The 27,783-nt window shown below is 40.4% G+C and overlaps 2 protein-coding genes across 6 annotated transcripts in view; both read left to right on the forward strand.

Moving 5' to 3' along the window:
- Positions 1-23,035, forward strand: part of RGS7 (regulator of G protein signaling 7) — a 275,082-nt gene extending 252,047 nt beyond the window's left edge. For 3 of the 4 annotated variants that reach the window (XM_085576739.1, XM_085576740.1, XM_085576738.1), the window contains exon 17: positions 865-23,035. In XM_085576739.1, coding sequence (XP_085432865.1) covers positions 865-1,026 — 162 coding nt within the window. In that variant the 3' untranslated portion in view covers positions 1,027-23,035. The remainder of the gene's footprint in view (positions 1-864) is intronic. The other variant, XR_014954280.1, reaches the window with a different exon arrangement.
- Positions 23,036-24,065: 1,030 nt separating this feature from the next.
- The window catches only part of GREM2 (gremlin 2, DAN family BMP antagonist), a 42,190-nt gene continuing 38,472 nt past the window's right edge, over positions 24,066-27,783 (forward strand). For both annotated transcript variants that reach the window (XM_085576747.1, XM_021527045.3), the window contains exon 1: positions 24,066-24,368. The gene's annotated coding sequence lies outside the window, so the exon portion shown is untranslated. The remainder of the gene's footprint in view (positions 24,369-27,783) is intronic.

Consider the following 27,783-nt stretch of genomic DNA (forward strand, 5'->3'; position numbering starts at 1 on the left):
AAAATTTGAAGTGTTTGGTCATTTGAAGTTATATGACTGAGCAATTGTCATTTATCTGGGAGACAAAAGTGAAGTCAGGCGCAGAGAAACAAGTTGTAGGGGCTGTATGAGCTGTGGGGAGAACACCTCACCAGAGGTCAATGGGCTTAAACTGGATTTGCTGGGTGTCAACTCCAGGCACAAAACTGGTTGGGAACTAATGTAACTCCTGAGAATATGCATTTTTGGCATGAAGTCCTGATTTCCTCTGTAGGTGTGTTGAGCTCTGAAGTACAGCATTCCCTTCATTTAAGCATGCCAAAAAAAAAGTTTAAGGATTTTGGTTGTAGATGGTAAGTATTTACTTCAGGACTACTGTTCTTCCAGTTTAGCAAGAAAAGATATAAAAAGATCTGGTGGCTGGAGCTGGACAAAAGCACAGGATGAAAAGCATTTCACCAGGGAAATACTTAGCTACTGGTATGGATTGCAAGAGGTTATTGTGGCTTTTCTACCATTAGCAATTTTTAAATCGAGAATAGATGTTGCTGGGGTTTTTTTAATCTAAAAGACCTACTCAAGTTTAAACTGGATCAAATTCAAGGATGCTTTGTGTCCTAAATTATGTGGTTAGGTGACCACAGAGTGACTCCTGGTTTTATAATCTGAAAATCCTGTTGCCCTGACAAATAGGGCTGGAGGAGCTTTCACTCTAATTGACAACTTGGATTCATGGATGAGCACTGTGTTTACTGGGGTCAGCACCCACCTTTCTTCCTTCTGAATCAGCTCAGCACGGACTGTCCAAGCTGCAGAACTGCACTAAGCAGACCTGTCCTGCCTAGCCCAGGGATGCTCCTTTTTCACTTATTTCTCTCCTCCCAGGCTGGAATCCCACATTCCTTTTTCCGAGGAGCCAGGAGCCACCTTGAACCGGGGAACTTCTGTAGCGCTTTGAGAGTAACCATTCACAAAGACCTTACAGCTCTGAACTACAGCACGCACAAAGAACACTTTTTTTCTAACAACTACAAAATGCTGCAGTAAGCTTTGCTCCAATGAAACCTCTATTAGTGGTAGTGGAGCTTGGTATGTTAGTGACCAAGGATTTGACTATCAGATAATTGCAATTATATGTTCTTTCCAGAACAACTTGCATTATTTAAGAAGAAAAACAAGCTCCAAGCAAGCTAGTCTGAGGTTTTGAAATATTCAGATGCAGAGCTCCAAGCTTTAGCCATTGGGGTACAGTGCAAAGTGCTGCTAAGCAGGTAATAGGCTCAGGATTTATTGCAATGGCTGAACTTACAAATACAGAAAGTTCACAGAAAAGCCTGCTCTTGTGAACTCTCAACCAGCATTTGCAAACTAAGAACCCATAGATTACTTATATAATAAATGGATGCATATCTGTCTAAATGTTTAATAAAGATACTATGTGAGAAGCATGTAACAAGTAATTTTCCTCTGCAGTAACAATATATTTTTTCTATTGTATACAGAACAGTAACAATAGCAGTTTAAATCTTTTGAAGCTTCTATGTTCAGATGATATTTTGGCAACAATTATTCCCAAAATACAGGTATTAGAATTGGAATTTTCAGGTCAGATAAGACTAAAGTTTGGTAATGCCTGAATTCTCTTTAACTGTTATTAATATATACACATCATTTAAACAAAACCTTGATACTAAAAAGTAAACTGAACTGTACAGTATGATCCCGTAAAACCTGTTTTTATAAGTGCTCTTTGTACCCTGGAAGACATGGAGATGGTGATACTATTGATTTTCAAAGGCCAGATCACCTGTCTCTGGTTACTTTGGCTAATGAGTGTGTTTGGCCTGGAAGGGAGAGCACTGTTTGGCCACAGTTGCCATGCACCCTTACAGCTGCCTGCTCCCCACACGTGCTCTCTCTGGCTCCCCTGCGAAGCATCGATCAAATGCACATGAGTTACATCTACACCAGCACAGAAATGGTGATTTTCATTTCCCCATTGCTCTCAGAGGCATGAACACGAGCTCCAGCCCCAGGCAGACATTTATTGCCCTATTGCCAGCACAGCCACCTCCAGGTCTGGACATCTGGTAAGAGAGTTGAAAGTACTGTTTCTTCCACATGCACTCATGTTCCAGTTGCAACTCAAATATATTAAAGCAGTTTTCTCTCTCTAATTGTATCTTCACATCTCTGTGTTTCAGATTTATACTGTTGCCAATTCACTTTACATTTTGCATTGTACCAAATGCTACTTTAAATGTGGATATTTGGGCTTGACAAGAACAGGAGGGAAATGAGGAGAGGGAAGAGATTAAAATGACTAATGGGTGTATTAGTAGGATTTCTATACTTGAGTTTATGTCTACTGACTGTGACTGGCAGCACAATTTCCATCTCAGAACTGGAGTGGTGGGTGCCTATCAAGATTGGGCAGCTCCCAGGTTGAGAGCCCATTCTCTCCCATTGGCACTAACCACACCTGGAACATGAAGTCGGCTGTTCTGTAAGCACAAGTCTGCTCTCTCACCTTGTTTGCATCTTTTCACTAAAGCACACACAGAGAAAATGCTTCTTTTGAGTCTATCTGCTTCATCCTGAGAGGATGCAAAGATACCCATTCTTCTTGCAGCCAAAGGACTCTCAAAGCCTTGCAATTTTGGAAGAGGTAAGTGATGGAGGAGATGGATCTGCAAAGGTAAGGAAGACCATTCCTCAGAGCTAGAAATCACAGCACAACTCTTGTTAAGTTCCCAAGCTCCAACTTTATGGATTACATTAGAGAACCTCTGCCCCACTAAATGCTGCTTTACTGCTGCTATCTTTATCAGGCAAGAAGATTCTACAGTACTCCCAAGATACCACTTGCCAAAGATACCACTCCATAGGATACCACTCCATAGTATCCTATTAGAATAACAGAAGGTGAAGCCAGGTGATGAAAAACATATTTGTCAAGAGTTTGGTGTGACAGACATCCATTCCTGAGCTGTCATGTGCTGTAGTAGCTGTTTTAGATTCCTACACAGGGTTTTGTAACAGTGAGAGGAAGTGGTCAATCCTTTCAGATTTGAGAGAGCCGTGCTGGCACTGATTTCTGTGGCCACAGTCATGTGTCAAGAGATTATTTGTGCTGGCACAATGTGTTCAATACATGTCTACATTCTTGATACTTGAATCTCAAAAACTCCACTAGAAGAGATGCCAGTAAACTGTTATTTCCTCTAAGTACCAGTTCTCTGTAGATATAATCATAGTAACAGCCATCACATTTGTGCTAACACGGGCCAGCAAGGACTGAAATTTTGGCCCTGTTGAAATCTTTGGTAAAGATTTGGCTGAGAAGTGTAAATAGGTTTCCACACACAAGAAAAAAATTAGTATGGAAGGAAAAAATAGAGGTCTGTATAATAACAGTAAAATGCTTTTGATTTTCAACATCCTGGATATCAATGTCCTTACTCGATAAAAAGTCCAAATTTGTTTGTGCTGCAAGGAACCCCCCCACAACAAAAGTTCACTCCTCATTTTCATATCTACCTCCAAAACAAAATTCCTGTCAAGACTGTGTTTTAAGTGCAGAACTACAGCCCAGCTAGATACCGGACAACCCAATGATGGGTGATGGGGCAAGTTACATGACAGCTGAATTCCTTCTGGTGAATGAAGGGATTTTGTTTATGTTCTTATAAGCTGATGATGCCCCAGAGGGTATCCAGCCTTTGGACAGAAAGTTTCATCTTTGCAAATGTGAACTAACAGGTGCCCTGTGCTAATCAAAACAAGTTTGTTCCTTGGTTTTAATTGATTTTGGAAGCCAGCTCTGTAAAACAAATACCTGTGTCACCAAATATCTAAACCATTAAAAACACTGTGAAGCATCAGGTCCTCGACCTAATAGCCACAGGAAATTCCAGACTAAATGTTTCCAAAAGTTAAGTTGATTATGCCTCATCTTTTTGATGGCCTTAGGAATTACTATTAGCATGTTACACAAGGATTCAAAAATCCTGCCAAAAATTAAAGGTTAGGTGAGGTTTTTCCACTCTAGGCTCTTTACTGATTTCCCTTTAGAATTATCTTTTATTTATTCATGATGCTGATTTATTTTAGTTGCCCATCGCTGATTTGTTCAACAACGTGGGCAGCGTGAGCAGCAGGAGCAGCAGCAGATGGCAGCACCAAGCTGCTGGATCGGCGCTGTCAGCGCAGGCAAGGGGAACGCACGCACTGAGATGAACAAAAGTTTCTCAGAGTGTTGGCTTTCAGATCCTCTTCTTTTCTCTCGTTCCTTTGTATTTATTTTGTTTTCTTCCGATTTTTCTACTCACTTTTGGAAAAATAAACAGAAAAACGACAGCAGATGAAGAAAGTTGCTATGCCAGGTCATCCTGTATTGATTTAGTAGAAGATGGTAAGACCTGATGTGACCTGCTGAATAGATGACATGAGGTTATGGCCTAGCCTACCAGCACTTCACGTCCTATTAAACACTCCACAGGGGCAACATCTGGAGGGTTAAACAGCTGCTGGGTAATGCAATTTTAAATACCACTTCATCAAAGTAATAGACTCCACAGGACCCTCTTGGGATCTGTACATTGATGTGTTCCAGGCTTTGTGTGCTACAGCCCTTTTGTGTAACACATTAAGGAGACCCTGATAGCTCTCTCTTTAGCAGAGTGATAGAACCGAGGTTTGCAAATTCATCCACAGAACAATGCCTTGCTGAGCCTGGGATCAAACACATGGCCTTTGAGGGTTTTCTCTTCTTTTTTTTTCTTCCTCAAAGCTTGATATTTGGAATACCCAAAATTACTGTAAGCTAAAGAAAAGATTTAAGAATAAATTTACTCTAGAGTCTATTTTATCAGCAATATACGAGCTTCCAAAGGAGATCTCATCCATGCTTTGTGTTCTCCAGGATAGCTACAGAGGAGGGAGCAAATTTCTCTGTGCTCAACATAACCAGCCAAGCTTTCAATTTAAATAACAAAAGAATTCCTCAGGCCCTTACCAGACCTGGCTCCTCTCCTGCATTCTTCAAATACAATCTCTAGCTCCAGCAACACACATCATGAAGGAAATGTGGTCTCTAGTTTGGCTGACCATGGAGGCTGGTGCCACCATCTAGCTGTGACTCAACACACCTGACAGAAGAATGGTATGCAATTTTCCAAAGTAACTCCTTCCAATTTTTCATAGCTGCTAAGCAACAATTAGGAGAAGTTCCATTAAATGATTAATTAATCACTTTAGTCACATTGAATAATTAATTGCTTTGAGAGACGACAGCCCAATAACTTTTTCTATTGCCTGCTAATGCAACATTTGCTTTCTGATTCTGAATCCAATGACACTCTTAGCAAACACAAATCCCTGCTCCTGAGCAGGCAGAATTTGATAGCTGTCACTGATTGAACTTTGTCACTACCAGAAGCATACAGAAGGACACTTGGTAACTCCTTTCCAGGGAGAAAAGCGTAGGGTAAAACTTACAGCCAGCGTAAGCCAGCATCCTTTGGCTGAAATCAATGGAAAGTCTTAATTTCTCTCTGAGTGAGTATCTGCCCTTGGTGTTGTCCTTACTTGGCCATCCTTCTCTCTGCTATACTGTAATAATTTCAGATTAAAGAGCAGAAGACAATTCTTCAATTACCTGCCATAGTTTTGGTTGAGATATTCTGGGTAATTTTCTTTGTGATGCCTTTTAAAGAGGGATGTAGTCATAGAGGAGCAGGAGGAATTATGAAACTTTCAATAGCTACCACTGCCATTTTATTTTTGTTATTGGGTACATATAAACTTTGGGATGTTAGGGAAAGACCAGAGAAATGGCTTGTTTATCTCTTTCTGTACTGAGCTATACAAAACAATCTTCAGCTACCATGTCAACAGAGGCACAGCCTTGAATTGTCTCTGAAGTGTGTGCTTTAGCCTCACTTGACATCCTACATGCCATTCCTGCACAAAGTATTTATATCAGGCAGTACTACCCACAGACGATTCTATTAGGTAACTATTCTTTGGAAATTGTAACATTTTTTAATGCACATAGATGAAAGACGCCCTCCTTTCACTAAATTATTTTGTGGCCTATGCTTTAGAAACAGAATTTATTAAGCATGTAGGCAGATTAGCTACTGTAATTTACTTACTGAAATAATTTCCCCTCACTCTACTGGTGAGGACACCACGGCTGCCCTCCATCTGTGGAGAGGTCTTCATAAGAAAATGGGGAGCAGTAGGGAAACAGCATGGATTCTCCAAAGAATGCATTAGTTTATTTATTTATTTCAAATGCCTTTCATGTCTTGGCTTTGTGCATCTTTTCCAAGAAGCAAATGCTTCACAGATGGAAAGAAGCAATTTGCAGTTGTAAAAATTCTAAACAGCTCAGGTGAAATGAAAAACAGAGCTTCCTGGAGACATGCCAGCTTTTTCTTTTTCTTTTTCTTTTTTTTTTTTTTTTTGCCCCAACCTTCCTTTGATTGTAAAAATATTCACCCACCTCCAGACTTTATAGCATGAGAAATGCCCTTCCTGGGGTCTAATCTATGCCTGTGGTATCACTGCAGGTCGATCAGAAAGGAAGGCTCCTATTTCCACACAGACTTTACACATCTGCTCTGATTTTCTGCAGGGCGGATCCTCAGCAACCCTGCTGCAAAAACTGAGTCTTATATAAACCAAGCTTATACTGGCATAGCTCCTCTTCTGCTACATTGTCTTCAGGAAGAGGTCTAATTTGTCCACTGATACTGTTTTCTATAAATTCATAATGTTAGGTAGTGAAATTATGGAAAAAAATCACAGTCAATTGGTGAGAAAGAGTAAGGGGGGTGGGTCCAGTTCCCTGGGCTCGACATCATTTGGGATCCTCAGGATCAGAGACTAAGAAAAGCAGAGAAGATGGCCTGTAGTTGTTAGCTGCTGCCACATCCTGGGGAGTGCAGGTCTGACACACACGAATGCAAGGCTCAGTCACTGTCGCCCTTTGGCTATTGCAGCGGATTTTACAGCGCACATTTGACAAACATGTCGTGCGAGGGCCTGCGGGAAGAGAGTGAAACACTCAGCAGTGGGTGCTGAATCAGGGTCTGAGTGTGTAATCCAAGGTTATTTGCTATGAAGTCTAGGACATTCCCCTAAAAATGTTGAGTTGTGCAGGAAATGTCTGGTTACTTGTGTAACTGTTTGCAAGATATACAAACTCATCAGGCTCTGACTCCTAAGTCTTATGACAATAATGCATTTTCTTCCAGACATGTTCAGTTGCATATCTGATACACATACTGCTCAGCCAAAATTACTTGTTAGTGATTTATTTGGAATATCCAGCCTTTACCATATGACATCACCTCCTCAACTTGATGAAAAAAAGGTTCAGACTGAATTCTTCCTATTAAAAATAATGGGGCAATGGTTTCTCAATGCCAATATTTACTGATATCAAAGAAAAATATTGTCTTGGTTATTTGTCTTAATTTCTCCCAAGCAGTACACAAAACACAGTGTACAAAAACAGTATGTTCCTTCTTCTAAACCAGATCATCACTTACTAATTGCTATATGATTTTAATGAAAACAGAGGCATGATTCAGTTATGCTTCATAAAAATTATCTCACTATATTTGTTTCTTTTCTTACCCTGATTGATAGAGAGGCCATGTAAAATTACTTTCTATATCTGCCTTCACACAGAACCTTAGAAAGATTGTTTTTAAACTGTCCATTTATATAAAATACAGGAGAATGAGACCCAGATCCTTTGCTAAGTTATATCAGAAACATTATGTATTAGTAAGTGTATGTATACAGGTAGCAAAATATGTACTCTCTGTGTGTGTGCCCACATATATATATAAAATTGATTTTTATACTTCAATTAAAGCTTATGGATCTCAATGGTATTTCAACATTCCTAAAATTCAGGTGTTGGATTTGGATACATTTTGCACAGACCATTCAATGTATCTAAATCCAATATAAAATCCAGCCTAGCACTAGGGCAAGTTCATGTCAGAACTGATATGCTCAGAGAGAATCCTTTGCTTATGGCCATGGACCCAGAGACAGACATCCTTACCTTCTTGTGACTTTTGTCCTGTTTAGAAACTCACATGGAATCTCAAGTGTTGCAAGCTCAGATAAAACATCAGAGAAAAACAATTTCAAGCAAGGACTGACATCTGAATAGCTAGAAGACCTGTAGAGAACTAGTCTGTTTCCAGCACACCAGAAAAAGAAGGCTCGAGCCCAGAATTTTTACTGAGGACTCTAGGACACATTTGATGATGAAAGAAACTGCCCCTTCTCTGTTACCTTTCCATTACTTAAGAAACCTTTATCAGAACTTACAAATGCATTTCTTCAGACCTTTCTACAGCAGCACCACTCATTTACCAGCGTTCAGCAGATCTTTCATCTACATTGGGAAATTTCTCCTGCCTCCTCTTGAGCAGTTCTCATTTCAGGCTCCTGCACCAAGAGGAGCTTTGTGCAATGGCAACCATGTTCTATCAGTGGCGAGCACATCAAAACTCATGAATTGATGACTCCTGAACGTCAGTGACTATAAACTAGCCCAAATCCTGCCACACACATTCAAAACTAACTTCTAGCCAGAGCTCACACACTGCTACTTTGAGGAAGGAGGAGGGAGGATTTCTGCCTGATTGCCACTAGATGGAGTGAAGTCAAAACTGTAGATTTTATTAGTCTTGTGATGGAAACACATCCTTTCCCTATATAGGTTTGGGGTTTTTTTGCTGTTTGCGGTTTTTTTTTTTCTGAAATAAGTCTATTAAGTTGAGAACGAAGCCTGTCTGGTTCTGGTGTGAGAGCCCTGTAAATGTTAGTGCACTTCTCTGATTTGTAACTTGTGTTCATGCAAAGGACTGATGACATGTGGATTTCCATGCTGTACACAGGAGAACTGAATTCAAATTCTTCAGATAATTTTCCTTTCCTTGTCTTCCAGCACCCAATTCAGATGAGAAAATAAGTAATTTTAACTATGGAGAGAATCCTTGTGCTGTGACTACACAGCCACACAGGTTCTATCTTTAGGCTTCTAAGGTAGATTATTAATACCCAGTGGTGCTGACAAGCTTCAAATCCATCTTTCCTTTTTCACTCTGTTAGCCCACCTTTTGCACTTGTCCATGCGTGCATCTAAACTGTGCTCTGCTCAAATAATTACATACTCATGTATTCATGGGGAAATCACAAGATATTTCTTCTTGGTGTGCAGTATATTACCAGTCACTGTTTTCATAGTACAGCTGGTACTCCCCAATGTGCTCAGCATTGCTCTACTCCATCTAGGGGAGCTTATTGTTATTGTTATAAATTGTTTTAAATGTCAGGTGACAATAAGGTAACAGTTATGGTTTCTCAAAATCTAGCACACACAGATGTGTACTTTGAAAAGTGCAGTGCAATTTGAATGGTGAGCATATCTACATAAAGTTCATTACACTGTTGTTTTTTTAATTATAAGAAATCTGCACATGCCTGAAACAGTTTAAATCCCCAAAAGCCCAAGGGTATTTTAGGAACAGTTTTGCTTAGAGAATAGAATAGAATAGAATAGAATAGAATAGAATAGAATAGAATAGAATAGAATAGAATAGAATAGAATAGAATAGGAGTAGGACTACTTGAGTTGAAAGGGACCTACAATGATCCAGTAGTCCATCAGCCTGACTGAGGGCTGACCAAGTTTAACACATGTTAAAGGCATTGTCCAAATATCTCTTAAGCACTGAAGAGGTTTGGGTGTTGAACACTTCTCTACAAAGCCTATTCCAGTGTTTGACCACATTCTCAGTATCTACTAAACTTCTAAGAACATTTATTTCCTTCTACATTGTATTTGCCAAGAAACTAAGAATTTTTTTCATACTCTTCCTTGAATCTGAATTATAAGCTATTTTTTACCCTTATTCCTTCTGAAGCAGGAAACACTATTACTTTACAAACTTTGAAGGCCTTCTATTAAGCAAATAAAAACCTTGCAGATCTCTGCTGCTGCTAATACTCTTCCAGTTGAGGATGTTACTTGGATGTTACTTCTTTTCCATTAAGTGAGGCTCCTTTTTACAGAACTCAGTAATGAAATGATTTAAGGCAATAGCTACTCAGAAATCCAAATTCATCTCATCAAGAGCCTTTTAAAAGAAAATTTTGTGGAGGAATGTTTCTGCTTGAAGAATAATCTTGTATTTTCTCCAGGAAGATTTGAACAGATTCAGAAAAAATTAGAAATTTTGAAACATTAATGTTTCTACTTTAAATATTCTGTTACTGTATTTTTCATATTTTTAAGAAAGCAATGAAATTACTAATTATAATGAAACAAGATATTATAAATATAATTACTATTCATTGATTGATATTTTGACTCTACATAATTTTGTTTGAGATTTTGAAACTGATTAGTAGAAATTACAGGACAGCAAAAAAAGCTGACGTTTCAATGTAGAGTGCATCAATTTGAAACAAAACCACTTTTTTGTCTGAAAGAGACTTTCAACCTCTTTTAGAGAGCTCCCCATGTCAAAGGCTCACCTCCCCGTGTTGTGTATGCACACTTTCAAGTTGGCCAGCATTTAATAATGAAGTACAGATTGTGAGATCTCAGTTGTGCAAGCAAAGATGATTTTTTCTGTTCCAAGACTGGAACTGAAGTAGATCAGGGCAAGAGCCAGACATTGTCATCATGGATAGGAGAGGAAGAGTGGGCAGGAGTATAGGAAAGAGAGAAGAAAATGCACTAGCAGTCCAGGCTTGTTGCGTCTGGGACTTCCAGGGGGAAATGGAAACTGAGCACAGTTGGGCTGCCTCCAGCCAGGATTATGACGAATTCCCACATCCAGCTCTTCCTCCAGCAAAGCAGTGGAAACATCCAGTTTAGCCCTCTGGCACATGCAGTCTGTTTTCTAACCAAAAGGCATGACTTCATAAGCAACCAAATTTTTCTTACCAACACTTTAAGCAGGATAGAGCTGTGATATCATGACTTCCCAATTAGGAGTATGGCAAAGTTGTCCCAAGTACTACAGGACGTTTTGGTGCAAAAAATAAAGGGTTTGTTGACCCTTCTTCACTAATAATTTTCTGATTATCTCCCTCTTCCTTGAAAATCCTGTTGGAGTGTTGGTTCAGTATCATACTTTATGAAGATGAGGTACATCAGTAACTCTTGAAATTAGCACTGAGTTTCTTTCAGGTCTCTCACACACCTTCTAACTATACCTTATCCTATTTTCTTCACAATAGCTGACACCACTGCATTAAATATGTGCTACAAAGAAGCTTATGATTATTTGTTGCTTTGTAACAGGGACTATAGCAACTGATGGAACACTGACTGTAGCAATTACTATACATATACATTTCTAATCCTCATGGGTGGGAGTACCTACACCTACCTAACTTCAGTTTCTTAAAAATCACATCAAATGTAAAAGATTTTGTGAGCTTTTTTCATACTGAATGGAGAGAAATAAGTATGTTTATAGGGCAAATAATTTCTTCTGATGCCATATGTGAGGCTGCGGCAGCAATAATTCAAGGGGCATTTTTCCCTTCTGCCAGTTACAAAAGCAAACCTAGGTGAATAACTTAAAGTAGATAATACTTTAGGACGTAAAATTGTGTCAGATGAATCCCAACAACTATGTTGTAACTTTATCTTGCAGTGAAAAATGGGGGTTTGGCAAGAAAAAAGCTCTGTATTGGAATATAGCTACACTTATGCTAATGCACATATATTTAAATACTGATGAGTCTATTCAAACACCATAAAAGCACACTATAATATTCTAATAATATAGTAATTCTTTGCATCAACTATGCTCTTTCATTTTTCACCTACCTTTCTGTCTTCATAGTCTGGAAGATATCACTACCTAAATACTTGGTATATGGTCATAATTTTTTAACTTATTGAAGAAAAAACTATTTGGAAACATCTCACACTCTTAATTGCATATTGTTTGGCAATATTCTATAGTGCAGAAAGGTATTTTAAATTAGGTTGCTTCCTGTAACTCATAAGCCTCAAGCCTTTATGTAGTTTTGCAGCAGTGAAATACCATTTCATTCTGAAGCTGTAAAGCAAATTGCTTATTAACTGTTTTTCAGGCAGGACCACCAAGCAAAGGGGACAAGGGATCCTGCTGGGGGCTGCACTGGCTGTGCCTGAGGTCAGGGAAGGGGAAAGTGAGCAGCTGAAGCTCATGTGCACACAGTGTTTGCTCTCAGTGTGTTTGTGCCAGGAGGCACAGGAGCCACAGATTGCACTCAGGACGGACACAACTCTGGCAGTGTCCTTGCCATTCAAGCCTGTTATTCAGTGCTAGGCCTGTCCTTAGTCATGAAGGAAAATTATGCCAGTGAAAGCAATTCTTTTTGATATGGAAAAACGTCAGAAGGGGCTTGGATAAGATTAGAAAAACAATTTCCTTTGCTGACCAAACACAAATTTTAAGCCAGGTCACCAAAGGTGAAATGTCACTACACCAAGTTATGTAGTTTTGACTTCCCAGTTAATCCTTATTTCAAGGTAATGAAACTTAACTGTCAGCTGGAATACCGTGTCCAGTCCCAGTATCTACACCTTCAAAAGGATTTTGAAAAATTGGAAAGCATTCAGGAAACTACTTCAGGAATGCTTTGAGAACTCTTTAATCCAGCAGACAAAGGCATAACAAGATCCAGTATCAGAAAGCTGTGTTTTGAAATATTCATATTAAAATAAAGGTTATAAGAATTGCATAAACAGGGAGGAACTTATTACATTATCCATCACTGCAAATGTTTGAATCTAGAATGGTTTATCTGATTAAAAAGATCATTTGCTTAGCTAGAACTATGGATCTGAGTCGAGAATTTCAAGATTTTTAAGATTCCTCTTGGACATTGATAAGCAATAAGTCAATGTGAAGTAAGGTACTTAATTGCAAGCATTTTGTCTCATGTCTTCTCTCCTTGAGCATGCACTTAAAAGTTTGTACAATAGTCACATACCGAAAGGAAAACCTAAGCCAAGCTTTAGACAAACTTTGATCTTTGGTTATTTTAAACTACGGTCTTTGATTCTTATAGATGAAAAAATACATTAATACATTGTGGTGGGATTTTTTTTTTTAATTTGGTTGTTTTTTTAGGAGACTTCAAGTTTTTGGATGGTGTTTTTTTGTTTGTTTGTGTGTGTGTGTGTGTGTAGTAGAGATATGAATTATGATCAAATCTTAGACATATGTTCAATGTGCTGGGGAAGAGATCATGCTGCAAAGAACAACTATAGATAACAATTTGATCTAGGACTCTTTCTTTCCATACTTATTCAAAGTTCACTTGCAAATTATAGGCTCATCAGATTTGATCAGTATTTAGAGGCACTCAGCTATATTTTGCTAAAAGAATATACTTCAGACCATTTATATTTTCTATATTTTACATACTTATTGAAATGGTTACCTGGTATTGTTTATATTACCTGAGTGGATGAGTGGTCTAACACATCAAGCACAAATACTTGTATCCCATCCACAGAAGTTTCCTTGAGTAAAATTTCATTACTTAATCAGAATGTGAAAAATTGCATGAGTGAAACTTAAATTGAAGTCCTTAAAATATTCTCTAAGTTCTTTGAACCACCCAATGAACTTTCAGAGGAAAATGGACTCATACATCAGAGACTTCTGATGTCCCCTTCTCTTTAACACACCATTTTTCTAGGTGCCATGCTGCACCTTTTACCTCTTGCTTCTCCATCTCTTTGTATGTAACTGTAGTTTTCAAATCCTTCTGCCACCAGAGCTATCTCAGACTTTTCCTTATGTCTCTTTTCTTCCCAACCTGACCACTCCAGTTCCAGATTATTCCATTCCCACTGGCCCTAGATTTAGAAACGTATGCAAATTGTGAAAATTAGGAGGCATATGTGCAAGTCCACTTGCTACAGCTATGTTATGGACTTTTGCTCATCTGGAGTCCATTTTTCCAGGGCACCTGAATGATGCATATGACATGCTTCATGATACTTTATGACATGAATTATGTGTACCCAGAGCACTTCAGGAGCAGCAGAAGTTCTAACCTTTATCTTTGAATCTTTTTGAATTTCCTTATGGTTAGAGGGAATAGCAATCAACTTGCCCTCTTACATAACGTTTAATCAGACAGTGATGGTATTGAAAGCAGACCTGTAGACATGCTTATATATTCAGAAGTTAGTTTACTTCTAATTATGTGAGACAGCTTGATAGGAACAACATACGCCTCCCTTTTCAACTAAGGATTCATGAGGTTGTTAAATGGAAGTACAGATCTAGGAGTAGAACAAAAATAACTATGGGGTGCATTGCCTTCTGGTTTCCAGAGTGATTTAAGTGGTCTAATCTTAGTTCATTAGCCTGTGAGTTCCCCCTTACTCCTACCCAGGCTTACCATAATATATGGAAAAGTGGATTATTCAGATCTTAAATAGCATGGCATGAAAAGAGAGATAAGTATGCATGGCAGAACTGTCATTTTTAACTTGCTGAAGATCCTTAAGTACTTTGCAGCTGGAAGCTTTATAAATACTTGGTTGCAATCAAATACATCATTTATAGAAAATACAGTGCTTTTCCACATTCCACATTTTCCATGTCAAACACTCATGACAACTGCTGCAGACCCTGTAAAATAATAAATATACCTGCACTGCCTAGACTGCTCTGTGTTCTCTGTGGATGAGCCCCTTCTGGTCCCTGAGTAATTTAACATCAATTAAAATAGATAGCGTATTTAATCCTTATTGATATAAAAATGGATAAGCATTTCTGTGAAGTGTAAGACATCTCATTATCAAATCTTACTATCAAATTGAATAATTACTAGGTGTAGGTATAGATACCTGAAGCACCCTACACTTTGATGTCTATTATTCTGGCAATAATCCTAGTCCATCACTAAGAAAATCAAAAGAACCATAGAATATCCTGAGTTGGAAGGGACCCAAAAGCACCATTCAGTCCAACTCCTGGCCCTGCACAGGGCACCCCAAGAATTACACCCTGTGCCTGAGAGCATTGTCCAAACACTTCCCAAAACTCTCAGGCTGGTGCTATGATCTCTTCCCTGGGAAGCCTGTTCCAGTGTCCAGCCACCCTCTGGATAAAGAACCTTTTTCTAATATCTAATCCAAACCTCCCCTGACACAACTTCTTACCCTTCCCTTGTGTTCTGTCCCTGGGCACCAGAGAGAAGAGATTGGTGCTTGCCCCTCAGTCTCCTCTTGCAAGGAAGCTGTGGACTGCTATAGACCACAAAAGACCACAAACTCCCTCAACAGTTTTCTTGAACGTTCATAAAGGGTAGTTGATTTTTGAGAATGGACAGCCATCTGCATTCATTTGTATTTTTAGCTCAGGCTCCCAGAAGGCGGCAGGCGAGCTGGGTTAGCAGCAAGTGTCCTCATGGAAGTCAGGATGGCTGGAGTGGGAAGATGGCACACCTTGCTCCTAGAATTTGTGACAGAATTCTTTAGATGACAGATTTGTTCTTGAGATGTAATTTTTTGGTAGTTCTGCTCCTTTATCAGTTTGAACCTGACATTGTATTTTTGTGGTAAAGGACATAGCTCAAATCCAAGAAATTCCTACCCTCTTCAAGAAGAGGAAAAGACAAAGCTTTATTTAATTTTTCCTTAAGTTCACTCTCTTTAAATATGATCTCTTTACATACATAATTTTTATTGCATAACACACAGTACTTGGGGTCATGTTTTATTTAAAAGAAGACTTCACAGTGAATCCACCCATAGCTGACAAAGACCTCTTAATAACTGCTGCTTTTCTCTCACTTCACCACTGGATCTCATGCCAGAGGAAACGGGGCCTCAAAGCATGCAGCTGCTAAAACTGCTGCTACTCCCTCAGGCCCTCAGTGGATTCTCCAGAAGTGGGTGAAACCTTTTGTAACAAAAAATAAAGAAGGAACTGAAGGAATTAAAAAACAATGTGCTGTATTAGTTACAGCACATACATCTCTCAAAGTTTAGCTGGATAATTTAGTCAGAAATAGACAGACATTACTGTGCGATATTAGGACCAAAGAGAAGGAAAGAATTCCATCATTTGCATAGAGTTGATGAATGAAGTATTAACTATACATAAATTGTATAAAACTAAACAGGTAAATTAGCACAACTTGGCAAAAATAATTCAATTTGTGGTCAAATTGCACAATTAAAACAAGCTGGTGCTGTTTGAAGGGGTATATTTCACTTAAAAATACACATAAATATTCCTAGATTTCCAGCAAATAAAAGATTCTGCTTGTTCTGGACAAATCTCAATCCTATTCTGTTTCATGCAACACAAGTGAATGGTTTTGTAGTGATACAAATCTTTTGTTGTTATTCAGTTTTCATGGTCTCTGATCACATCTATGTATTTCCTATTATGAAAAAAGCCTCTTAAGAAAATTACTTAGAATCATAAAATGTGAAGGGTTGGAAGGGACCCTAAATATCATTTAGCCCCAACCTCACCTGCCATGAGCAGGGACAGCTTTCATTAGACTAGGTTGCCCAAGGTCTTCCCCAACCTGATCTTAAACACTTGCCAGGGCTGGGGAATCCACAACCTTCCTGGGCAACCTGTTCTAGTATCATACCACCCTCACTATAAAGAATTTCTTCCTAATACCTAACCCTTTCCCCCCAATTTTGTTTGCAGCCATTACTCCTTGTTCTATCACTACAGTTCCTGACGAAGAGTCCCTTGACAGTTTCCCTGTAGGCCCCCTTCAGACACTGGAAGGTTGCTGTGACCTCTCACACACGCTTCTCCTCTCCAGGATGAACAGCCTCAACTCTCTTGTCCACCTTTTCAGGGAAGTTGCTCCAGTTCTATTAAAAACTTCATGACTCTCCTTTGGACTTGCTCCAACTATTCCATGTCCTTATGCTGGGGACACCAGAACTGAACACAATACTCCAGGTGGTGTGTCACAAGAGCAAAGTAGAAGGGGAAAATCCCCTCCATCAGCCTGATGACCAGACTCCTTATGATGCAACCCAGGATTCCATTGGAGAATCTTTCTGGGTTGACAGCACAGGTTGCACATGTTATATTGAGTTTTTCATCAACCATCACCCCCAAGTCTTTCTCCACAGGGCTACTCTCAATTACTTTTCTGCCCAGCATAGAGGTATGCCTGGGATTCCTATGACCCAGGTGTAGGACCTTGCACTTTGCTTTGTTGAACTCAACGAGTTTTGCATCAGCCCATCTCTCAAGTGTGTCAAGGTCCCTCTGGATGGCATCCCTTCCCTCCAGCATGTTGGCTGCCAGTCAGTGACACCACTCAACTTGGTGCATTAGTGAAATTGCTGAGGGTTCACTTAGTCCCACTGCCCATGTTGCCAGCAAAGATGTTGAACAGAAAGGGATCTAGACAAGGCATTATGTTTTTGAGGGCTTGCAGAGACAGCCATATGTGGAAAACATTACATTATAAGATACTCTGTGTTCTGTCACCTCATCACCTAATTCAGAAGTAGCTTAGTATTATTTCTTCATAACAATTAGCTGGCATGTTCACAATACATTTGAAATATTGAAAAGGATACTGCCTTTTGTTTGAACTGATGGTTTCAGTTAAATGCTTGTGTATTCCAAAACATCCAGTGCCAATCACTGAGATATATTTAGGTTTAATTAAAATATCAAATTCAATTCTGCCATGTGATATTAATATAACAAGTGATATTAACTTCTGCCTTGTGTGATGTACATATTAAATTGTTATCACATGCACTCTATCCTCAACATATCTCTTGCAGGATTCTTGTCACTTAAAATCTGCCCTGCTGTCATAAGGAACCAGCTATCATTTTATTTGTTTGACTGGAGCATCTTCTGCTGCTTGGTGGGGGTAGGCTCTGTTTGCTTTGGGCAACTCAAACATCTTCCACAACCTTCTTGCTCTGTTGTAGTAAGGAAAAACAGTGCTTGTGAAGTTCAAAGGAGACATCTCCTCAGTCATGGACAGCAATGGGCTGCTTCAAGAGCAATACCAGGGGAAAGCACAGAAAGAGAAATACATGGAGGAAAAAAGATGGAGCATTCCTTACAAAGTGTAACAGTGATAGAAGGCTGAGAATTATCCTTTCCTCCTTTTCATAGCTGTTGTGACATGAGATCATCAAACAGGGACAATATGTTGTTTTTTGAGAATTTCTTCTCCTTTGCAACATGATGCAACTAATTAAGCTTCTTTCATCTCAGGGAAGTTCTGGATGATTTTTCCTGTGAAATGCTAGAGATTTGAAACACTTCAAAAAGCAAGAAGCTAAAGCAAGAAGCTGGGGCATGTTATATGAGGATACAATAATTACATCTGGGTTATGGACCAGATTTTGAGAGGAAAACCACTAGGAGATAAAGAACTAATGTGGAGCAAGAATACACTAGCTGATCTGGAGACAAACTTTCCCCAGATTCTGAAACTTTGAATTTTATTTTTTCTGCCTTTCAAGTTGCATGAACTTGTGCTGTTTAGGAATAGAGGGAGATATCACACAAAAAGCACCACTTGTAAGAATCTCACTCAACAGATTTTCACGAAAGAAATTAAGCAGAGACCCTGTTAATTACTCACAGTTCTTGGAAGAAGCTGTATTGGCTGCCTTCCTGGTTTCACACATATTGCCTTTATTAGGCGTTATATAGCAAGTGAATCACACATGACAGGGTTAGTCTGGCTCTAATATTTTGAGGTTATCTGGTCCTATTTAGTGATGTTCCCTAGAGATCCAGATGTCCCCAAAGCCCCTCATGGCAGAGAAGAAGGAAGAGAACTCATCTCATATGGGCTTCTGTTCTCTGCTACTCATCTCTCGTCTTTGTCTAGATAATATTGCAATCCAACCAGAGAAAATAGAGAGGGAATGGAGATAAACTGGTGACTTCATTCATTCATATAATCGCAGATTTTGGCAGGTTTGTATGTTCTAAAACCAGTAGAGCATCATCAAAACAGGGTAAAAGAATGTCTAAGGATAATTTAGAGAAGGAGAATGACAGACTTTAGAGAGGTTAACACCATTTTTTCTTTTAATTGTCACTGAAAGTTGTTACAAGCAAAAGTCTAGACTGGTCACAGAATGTATGAAATAGAAAATATAGGATGTGTGTGATGCTTTGGCATATGAGATCATTGCTTTCATTCTAGATTAGCAGTTTTTGAAGGATTCTGGGTAGCTCAGGTTCCTCAAGTTATTTTGGATAATTGAAAGGTTTTGTAAATTGTTTATGACTTTATAAACCACAGCTTTAAAGGCAGTGTTGAGAGGCACTTCATCAGTTACAGTTGGAATCATCCCCAGAGAAGAAAAAAATTCCCATCAAAGAGAAATTTACTTCAAGCCCTGTGTAGACTAATATTATTTTATCTAGTAAACTGAATTTGTGAGCCTTCTGGAGACTTTTCAAAGGTAGATGTGTGAGAAGCAATTATTTCCTACCAAAGAACAAACAAAGGAGAAACAACTTTCAACTACCTGAAAGCCTGAGTACCTGGAGCACACAGATGGGCTCAGGGAATCTGGATAGCACAAATAAAATTTTGATGAGAGTGAAGTGAAAGAAGCTAAAGAAAGGTGATAGCACTTCCTTTTCCTTCTAAGGTGTGCACAGAGTTAGAACCAGGAAAACCTAAGAATATTTCATTCACAAAGACTGTGAAATACAGAGATGGCATTTTTGCCAGGAATAAATTTATCTATGTTAATGAAGTTGTGTATTGGGGGTTGTATGAAGTATTTACTCACATTCTGGGATGGGATGTTGCCCTGTCTAGGTAGAGACATATTTTAGAGTTGTTTTCCACATAGCAAAGATAAAGTACTGAAAAAAAAACAGAATCAAAATTTCCACTGCTTAGAGTGCTTTCCTGGCTTAAATCCACAATGTTAGAAAGAACTCCAAACTAAAAAACAGGTGCACTATGTCCAAAGGCATTTAGGTGCCTAATTGTCTGTGAAAACAGTATGAGCTGTTGAAGATCTTGACAAGTGTGATTTATCTTACAGGGACGCCACATTCTCCTGCATTCTTGCATCTTCTCCTAAGCCACGACCCGACATTGCCCATACGACCTATCCCACCGGCGGCTGAATTATCGCGCAGATAAGCTATGTGCCAAATGTTCTGCGTCAACAGTGGGATATCATGTTTTGTAATTCCCATTCAGAAAGGTGGCTTTGAACGGAAGTTATTAAGGAGCCACAAGTGGAATACTTGTGCTAAGTGAGTGTAGCTGGGGCAGGTCCAGCCACTGAAACGGAAGAAACTCAAGACCAGGAGTCAGTCACCAAGGACAGACCAGCCCAAGGCTCCAGAAGGAAACTCAGCCAGGAAAATGAGAAATCAGGGGTACCTCAAACCAAAGAGCAAATCAAGAGCAAGGTCAAGAAATCAAAGAGCTTGCACTGAAAGTTGTGGATAAATGTGAGCTAGGACTAGAACAAGACAATGCTGGCTAGCTGAGAGGCAGGAATCATCAAGAAACAAAGGGGTATTTGTAAGGCAGTGAAATCAGTTTGTGGAACTGTAGCTGAATCAGAAATCAGAAATCAGTATGGCATCCCTTGGACAGACAGGAGTCCCAGGACACCAATCTCCCAGGACGGTATTGAGCCAACTCCTGGCTGCAGAGCTTGACCACTTGCTCAGGGCCTAAGAGAGGATATGTGTATAACGTGACACAAATCATCAGTTTGTTCATTCAATGCAGATATGTCAATTTCAAGGAATAATTCATACAATCACCAATCGGGACCACCAGATCTCCCAGGTCTCTTCTTTTCTGATTTATGTAACTGTAGGTTGTGTCTTGGGGCAGAAATGAAGTTGGGGTATGTGACTGACAGTACCATCTCTCAAGCCTCCTTTGGCTCTGGGGCTGTGCTACAGCCCTTCATGCTCTGCAGGCACTTCTGCCAGATGTGCTTACAGATCAAGACAAGCTCTGTGTTCAGGGCTGCAAAGCAGAACAGCTTCTGTAGTGGCGATGACAAAGATACGGTCCTTGCTGTGAAGGAGATGGGCACCAGTTGTTTGTGTTTTGTCTCAGTGTGAGACAAAAGACACCGATTATAGTTATTCCTGAAGGGTGGCCACATCAGAAGTAGAATATAGTCATTAAATCTGTAGATTGAAAGTAGGTATAGGCTTTAACATCTTGCTGAATTATTGGCTCTGTAATTGCCAGGGGACATTAAAAGGTTAGTCTACTAGTTTAAGTACAGCATACAATAGAAGTCAGGCACTCATAGCGGAGGAAAGATGCAGCAATATCAATACAAATGTGCTTTACAGTGATATTGCTGGATAAATGCTATCTGCAGAATATAACTATTTCAGGTTTTAAAATATAAACAAAAACCTGCATATTTAATAAAATTTTAGTAAAATTTTAGTTGTAGACCACACCAAAGAATAAATATGCTGTGTATTTTCCATGTCAGATCAAGACCTTTTGCAGTTCCCACTAACCAAACTGCAAAAAAAAAAAAAAGAAAAATGTTGTTTAGAATCCAAAAAAGTCTCAGTTTGCTTACTACTATATATGTGAAAAAAATACATGTGAAAAACAATCATTGATCAAACAGAAAATTAAACATTTTTGGTTTAAAAATAAGCTCCATAATGAGAAAATAAAATTATTTATGAAGTCAAACGACTTTTAAATCTTTAAATTCCCCACATACCTTCTAGGATTATAGTAACCTGTGGAAGGTCATTATAGTTATAAGGGAAAAGATTAAATAAGCACTTAAGCAGACATAAATAAAACAGACAGGTTAAAAGCTATTAAATTGAACAAAACTAGAGGGAAACTTACCAGTGTTGCAAAGGAATCCAAACACAGAAGGAAACAAACACAATGTTGCAAATAGCTAGTGGGACAAGTACAAATTCTTATTAAGTCCCAAGTCATCTATACCAAAGAAAGTTCTTGGTCCATAAGGAGGAGTATGACAATTATATTACATGAAAACTTCTGTAATGAGTTCAAAGCTTTTCCCCCAAAAATAACACATAGCAGGATATAAAATTTGCATTAAAATTATAAGACAATATGATTGAAAACTAGTAGCTAGAAGGAAACCTAAGGGAACAGACTACTATGATATTTGCTTCAGCCAATGCTCAGCTGGAGTGCCATACCCCTTCCTCTGACACAAATACCCATCTGTTGAGGGAGAAAAACAGGAGGCTGAAAAGAGGGCTTGAAAATGAAGTCTGCATTCTTCCCAGAAAAGTCAGACTGAAGACAGGCAACATTTTCTGACTTAGCAAATACTGAAAGACAGTGTACATATATATATATATATGTGTGTGTGTGTGTTTGTGTGTGTGTGTATGCATGTATATATGTATGTATATTTATGTATCTGTCAGACAGTCATTTGGATCAGGAGCATGCAGGGAGGGATATGCTTGTGACAGAGGTGTTGGGGTGATGGAAGTGCAGTGGCTGCTGTGTCTCTTGGGACATGGCTGGAAATGTAGCTTGGTCTCTAAACCAGCAATTTCATTTCTCCAGGGAAAAATAAATCGGCAACATGTGAAGGAAAAGCATATAATAAAAAAGAAACAGAGTATTTTAGTTATTCTTGGGGGTGGGGGGGTAACTAAACTTACAGAGGTGTAGCTTCACTGACTTCACTGAGGACTCTTTCTGCTAATAAAGCTTTTAAAATGAGGGATGGATTATACTCCAAGTATGGATATTTCTAAATATGTCTGGGTTTATATATTTCTCAATATTTCTATTTTTATTTTTCTGACTTTTGCCTGTACAAAATATAAACAAAACCATTCTTAACTAGTTCTGTATGCCCCGAAGAGACAAAAGTATGCATGTTTTATAGGGAATGAAAAATACATACCATTTTGTTGGGAAAAAAATAATTAAATACAGAATCAATTAAAAATGTTATGGAGGTCACCATTAAAAAATGTTCATACTGGTGTCATGCAAATGTATCTCTGAAACTTCATTCTGTGTTTCAAATGCTTCCATCTACCAATTTTGGATAAATATTGACTTCTAATGGCATCTAATGTACCAACAGGCATAGATGCTGCTTAATTCAACAACATCAGTTAAATGCAGGTCATTGAGTTAATTAAGAGTACATCTGTTATAACTCATCATTTTGTTCTCCCTAATTTTAATAAGCAATTTTGCCAGCATGCTTACTGGAAATATTACAACATCATCCCACAGGACCTATTTATCTGGTTCAACTGTATATTGTTTAAACAGAGGGTCAAACCAAAGGCTTGCCATTTTGTCCATAAAACGGGTCTAAGATTTGCCTTAAGATTATGGCACATCTGCAGGAGGGAGAATACTTTTCCACAGGTCACTTAAGTCATCCTGAGCAAAAGGAATGCCAACACCAAAGATGCACCGAGGAATGACAGCCATAGCCACTGAGAGTGAATAACCTGAGATTCAGGACGAGGAGGCATCCTGGTTCTATTTTCTGTGCATGCCGAGATTTGACGTGTGCTTAACCCAGCTGGGGTTAGGAGCCCAAACAGAGTAAGAAAAGCAAACTCAACTCAGGCAAAGAATGCTTTGTCCTACCTCAGATTTAGCCCTCAGGTGATCAAGCACTGCATGCTTTTAATTTTACTGGCTAGGGATATTTTTCTTAAATGTTCAGAGAACAAACGTGTCTGAATATTGAGCATGACACAAAATGTCATGAATGCTTAAAGTTGCGGGTCCTTCAGCTCACGGAGGAAGATGCGAAGGAAGGAGGGTGTTTTGTCAGACCCGGGGTGAGAATGTCCCTACATAAACAAAGGGCCCGGGATTGGACGTGGTCTTTAGGGAAGGGGGGGGCGTATTGGGGGAGCGGGAGGGTGTGAGGGGGAAAGAGCGGAGCTAGCTGTGCCCGCCAGGTTGGGAAGCCGGCGGGCGGCAGGGAGGAGCGGGACGCCGGGAGCGGAGCGCGTGGGGCGGCGGAGGGGAGGCGGGCGGGAGGCGGCGGGCGGGCAGGCCGGTGTGAGCTGTTTGGCCACCGGAGCCAATCGAAAGCGGGGCCTTGATCCTCTCCCCGGGCAGTGGCTGCGCCGAGCCAGTGCCGCGCTCCCCGCAGCCGTCGGGACCGGCACAGCCGCCTCGCTCTGTCCGCGCACCGCTGGCCCCACCGAGCGCCTATGGGCATCTGCAGCCGGCCAGGGCTTCGCACCACCGGCAGCAGCGGCAGAGGGCGGCGACCGCCACCCCGCTTCATCGCCTCTTGGGATCTATAGCCGGCGGACGGAGCGCGCTGCGGACCCTTCCCCGCCTTCGTGCAGGTAAGGGGCGGCCGGGGGGCGCCCAGCGCCCCGACCCGGCACCGCTCCTCTTGCGGGCGGCTCGCTCCCTTCCTCCTCCTCCTCCTCCCCTGCCCTGCTACCGCCCCTCCGGGGACAGGCGGCGGGGCCGCGGGCGCGGTGGCGGTGACAGCGCGGGGCCGCCGCAGCCCGGTCCCGCACGGCGCCGTCCCGCACCACCGCGCCCCTCTGCCGCCCGGCCCGGCCCGGCCCGGCCCCGCTCGGCTCGGCTCGGCGCGGCGGGGGAGCTCGGCGGGGCCGCGCTCGCCTCGGGGGAGCGGCGCGTCCGAGCCCTCGCCGCCCGCGGGGCGCTTGCAGGGGCACGGAGCGAAATCAGCGAGAGCGGCGCCGAGTCTGGCTGCCTTGCTCCGAGCGCCCTGGGAAGTCTCCTGGATGGCCAGGTTTCCCAGCGTTTGGAGCGTCGCGCGTCGCGTCCCCACGCTCCCTCGCAAAGGAAAAAGAAAGACAAACCAGAAAAAAAAAAAAATTAGCTCGTGCTGGAAACCTGTGCCCCTTTGTACCTTTCTTTCTTTGCTTTGGGTTAATGATGGTTTGTGATTATGAAACCCCACGAGGGATCCGCTCCAAGAGCGAATAGCATTACTTGAAGTCATGACTTTGAAATATACGTGTGTGTATACAGACACTCGTTTTTTCTTTTTTTTTACGTTGAATTTGAGGATTATACAAACCCATGTCTGTCTCGGAAGGAGCTCTCGAATGGCTTTCTGCTAAAGTTAAGGAAATATTTGTGCTTCCACAGGTCTTGCAGAATTGGAGGCACAGGTCTTATAAAAAAATTGCAGTGGCATTTGGCTGAGCAGCTCTTATTTTTAGCATGCTATTGTGAAAGTGGTTATATAACTTTTGGTGGATTTTTGAGGACAAAATTAACAGCTCATAACAAGTTAAATCTTTTTTTTTTTTTTCCCTCTGAAAGGGGAGAAATAAACAGAATGAAATCCCAAATGACTAGTCATTTGCCAAATGATAGAGATTCCCTGAGAAAAAGCCCCAGGTTAGGAATCCCACAGCCCTCTCAACAATCAAGAAGCAGCAGGTGCAAGACCAAGCAATGTCAGCTCAGAGCCCCAATTAGGAAGTTGCTTATCAGGCTACTTCAAGGCTATTTCTTGCTCAACCAGGGTGAAATTAGCAATCACTTCAGAATCTTGTGTTCCCACCCGTGCCAATACAATACAGATGCTGTGTTTCTTTAGGGGATTAGATTGTTTCTTGAACTTCAAAAAGTACACACAGCCTGAAGTATTTGCTTATAATGCTTTATGTATTTTAATGCAGATGCTTCACTTGCAGAACTTGGTTCCTGCTTCTCAGGCTGCTCTTTCTTCATTTATTGCAAAAATTGACGTAGTGCAATACCCTAAGATTAAAAAAAAAAAAAAAAATCACTTCCAGAAAGTAACTGTGTGGAACAGCAGTGTGCCTATGCTGAGACCCAGGACATGAGGGTGCTGTGGCAGTGTTCAGGCTCTGAGCAAGTGGTCTCTCTCTCACTTCTTTTGCATGGTCCTCATGAACTGCTGTCATCCAAGTGAAGTCCCAAGTTCTAAAAATCTGTGATCACTGTGCAGCTGAAAAGAGAGGACTGGTTTGTAAAATCTCTGTTGTAGGATGAGTGAGAAACCTAGCAAGTAGGATTTTGTCTTTTCACCTCTCTTGCAGCCCGCTGTTTGGGCAGAGCTCTTTTATGTGGGAAGCAGGCATGTGTGGTAGCAGAGAGTTTTGCTCAGTCTTCTTTTGCAGTATAAGTAAGTGAAAGATGTGTCAATTAAAAGCCTCTCTAAGACCTCCACAAGAGCACCACAAAAATAAATGCCACTAATCCAAGGTTTTGAGCTGATTTGTTTAGCTGAAATATAGTGTTTTTCTTTTTTTATCTTTCAAACAGACTGTGCTTGACTTTTAATGGGGAATAGAACAAATGTATAAAGAGTTGAATTTAACTATAGAGATTTTTTTCTTTTCATAGTATCAGGTTAGGGTAAAAATTAATATCTGAAGTACCCAGTGAACTGCATCAATAAATTGGAAAATGCTTAGTTTGAGTTACCATTTGTCATTGTCTGTGAAAGTGTAAATCTCAGAGATCCAGATAATCTTTTGTAATAAATAGTCCTGTTTGAGTTTTGTTTAATAAATCTGGTAACTGGTTTAATTCTACTACTATTGCTAAAATAATGTAATAATTCTAACCCAATCATCAGAAACTGGTAAATTCCAATTTGGGATTGGTACAGTGGTATTTACCAATTTCTGATCTAGAGTTAGAATTTTTTCAATGAGCAATTCCAAGTTACTGAGTAAGAATAGAGTAGTTCACGCTACTGTGCAGATTTACTGACATCTGAAAAATATCTTAAAGAGTAGCAAAAAAAGTTTTTCCCTCCTCATGCAGATGCTCTTGGGTGTGGTTGTACATTATAGTGTTGTGGTTCATGTCAGTGGGCTTTTGATGCCCATCCTTCGATTCCACTTACTGTCCATCTCCATATACCTCATGGTGGGCCAGTTGGATTCCTTTAAGATGAATCTAAACTAAGAGACGTGCTAGAGTTGTTTCTGGGAATACAATCCATAGGACCATATACAGCCTGAAGTAAAACCCTGTGAAATACATAGAGTGTCTTCTGTGCCTGTCAGTCCCTGTTGGGCGGTGCTAGCTGCAGCAGTAGACGTGGTCCATTTGCAGCATGCTGTTACTGAGGTACCATGCAGTCTAAAGCCCATACTAGCCATCTGCCTCAGGGGTGTGGACTAGTCCCTGCTTCTTGCACCATTGCTCATATATCTGTTACTAAAAAACTCCTGGCTGAGCTGGACAGCACAGCCCTGCAACCTACCAGGGCTGTCTTGCTGAAATCTCTTCAGTTCAAAATGAAGATGGCTAATTATTTTTTTTCCCTAGTTTGGCATGTGGTAGCAGACTAGTTTTTGACGGGGAAATTTGGATAGTTGTAGCCTTGTGCTTGTCTGCTGGGTGTGGACACAGCAGCTTTAGGAAAGGACAGCTGGTGCTTCTTCATGGTTGTTTGCCTGTCACTGGCCATAGCCCTTCTGCGTATAAGGGTCCATAAGGCTGTTTATGTTCTTCATTGCGTTTGGGAGTGGTGAGAAATGTTGGCTTAAGACTTTAAAACTGTCATTTAGAAATGCTAGAAATGCTTCACTGTGTTCCCTTAGTGCAGCATTGTGGTTGACTGCATCTCCCACAGGGCACTAGAAGTATTGCCTAGGAGATCTCACCTGTGGGGGTAGCTCCTGGATTCCAGCACATGGTGAGAATCATGCCCTGATCCTGGTGTCTGGTTGCCTCAGGCAGGGGGAAATGTTTAAGGGGAGATGTTTAGAAACATCCACTTAAAACTTCAAGCTT

Source organism: Lonchura striata, chromosome 3, assembly GCF_050655825.1.
Source record: "Lonchura striata isolate lonStrDom1 chromosome 3, ASM5065582v1, whole genome shotgun sequence".
In the NCBI taxonomy this organism is placed as follows: Eukaryota; Metazoa; Chordata; class Aves; order Passeriformes; family Estrildidae; genus Lonchura; species Lonchura striata.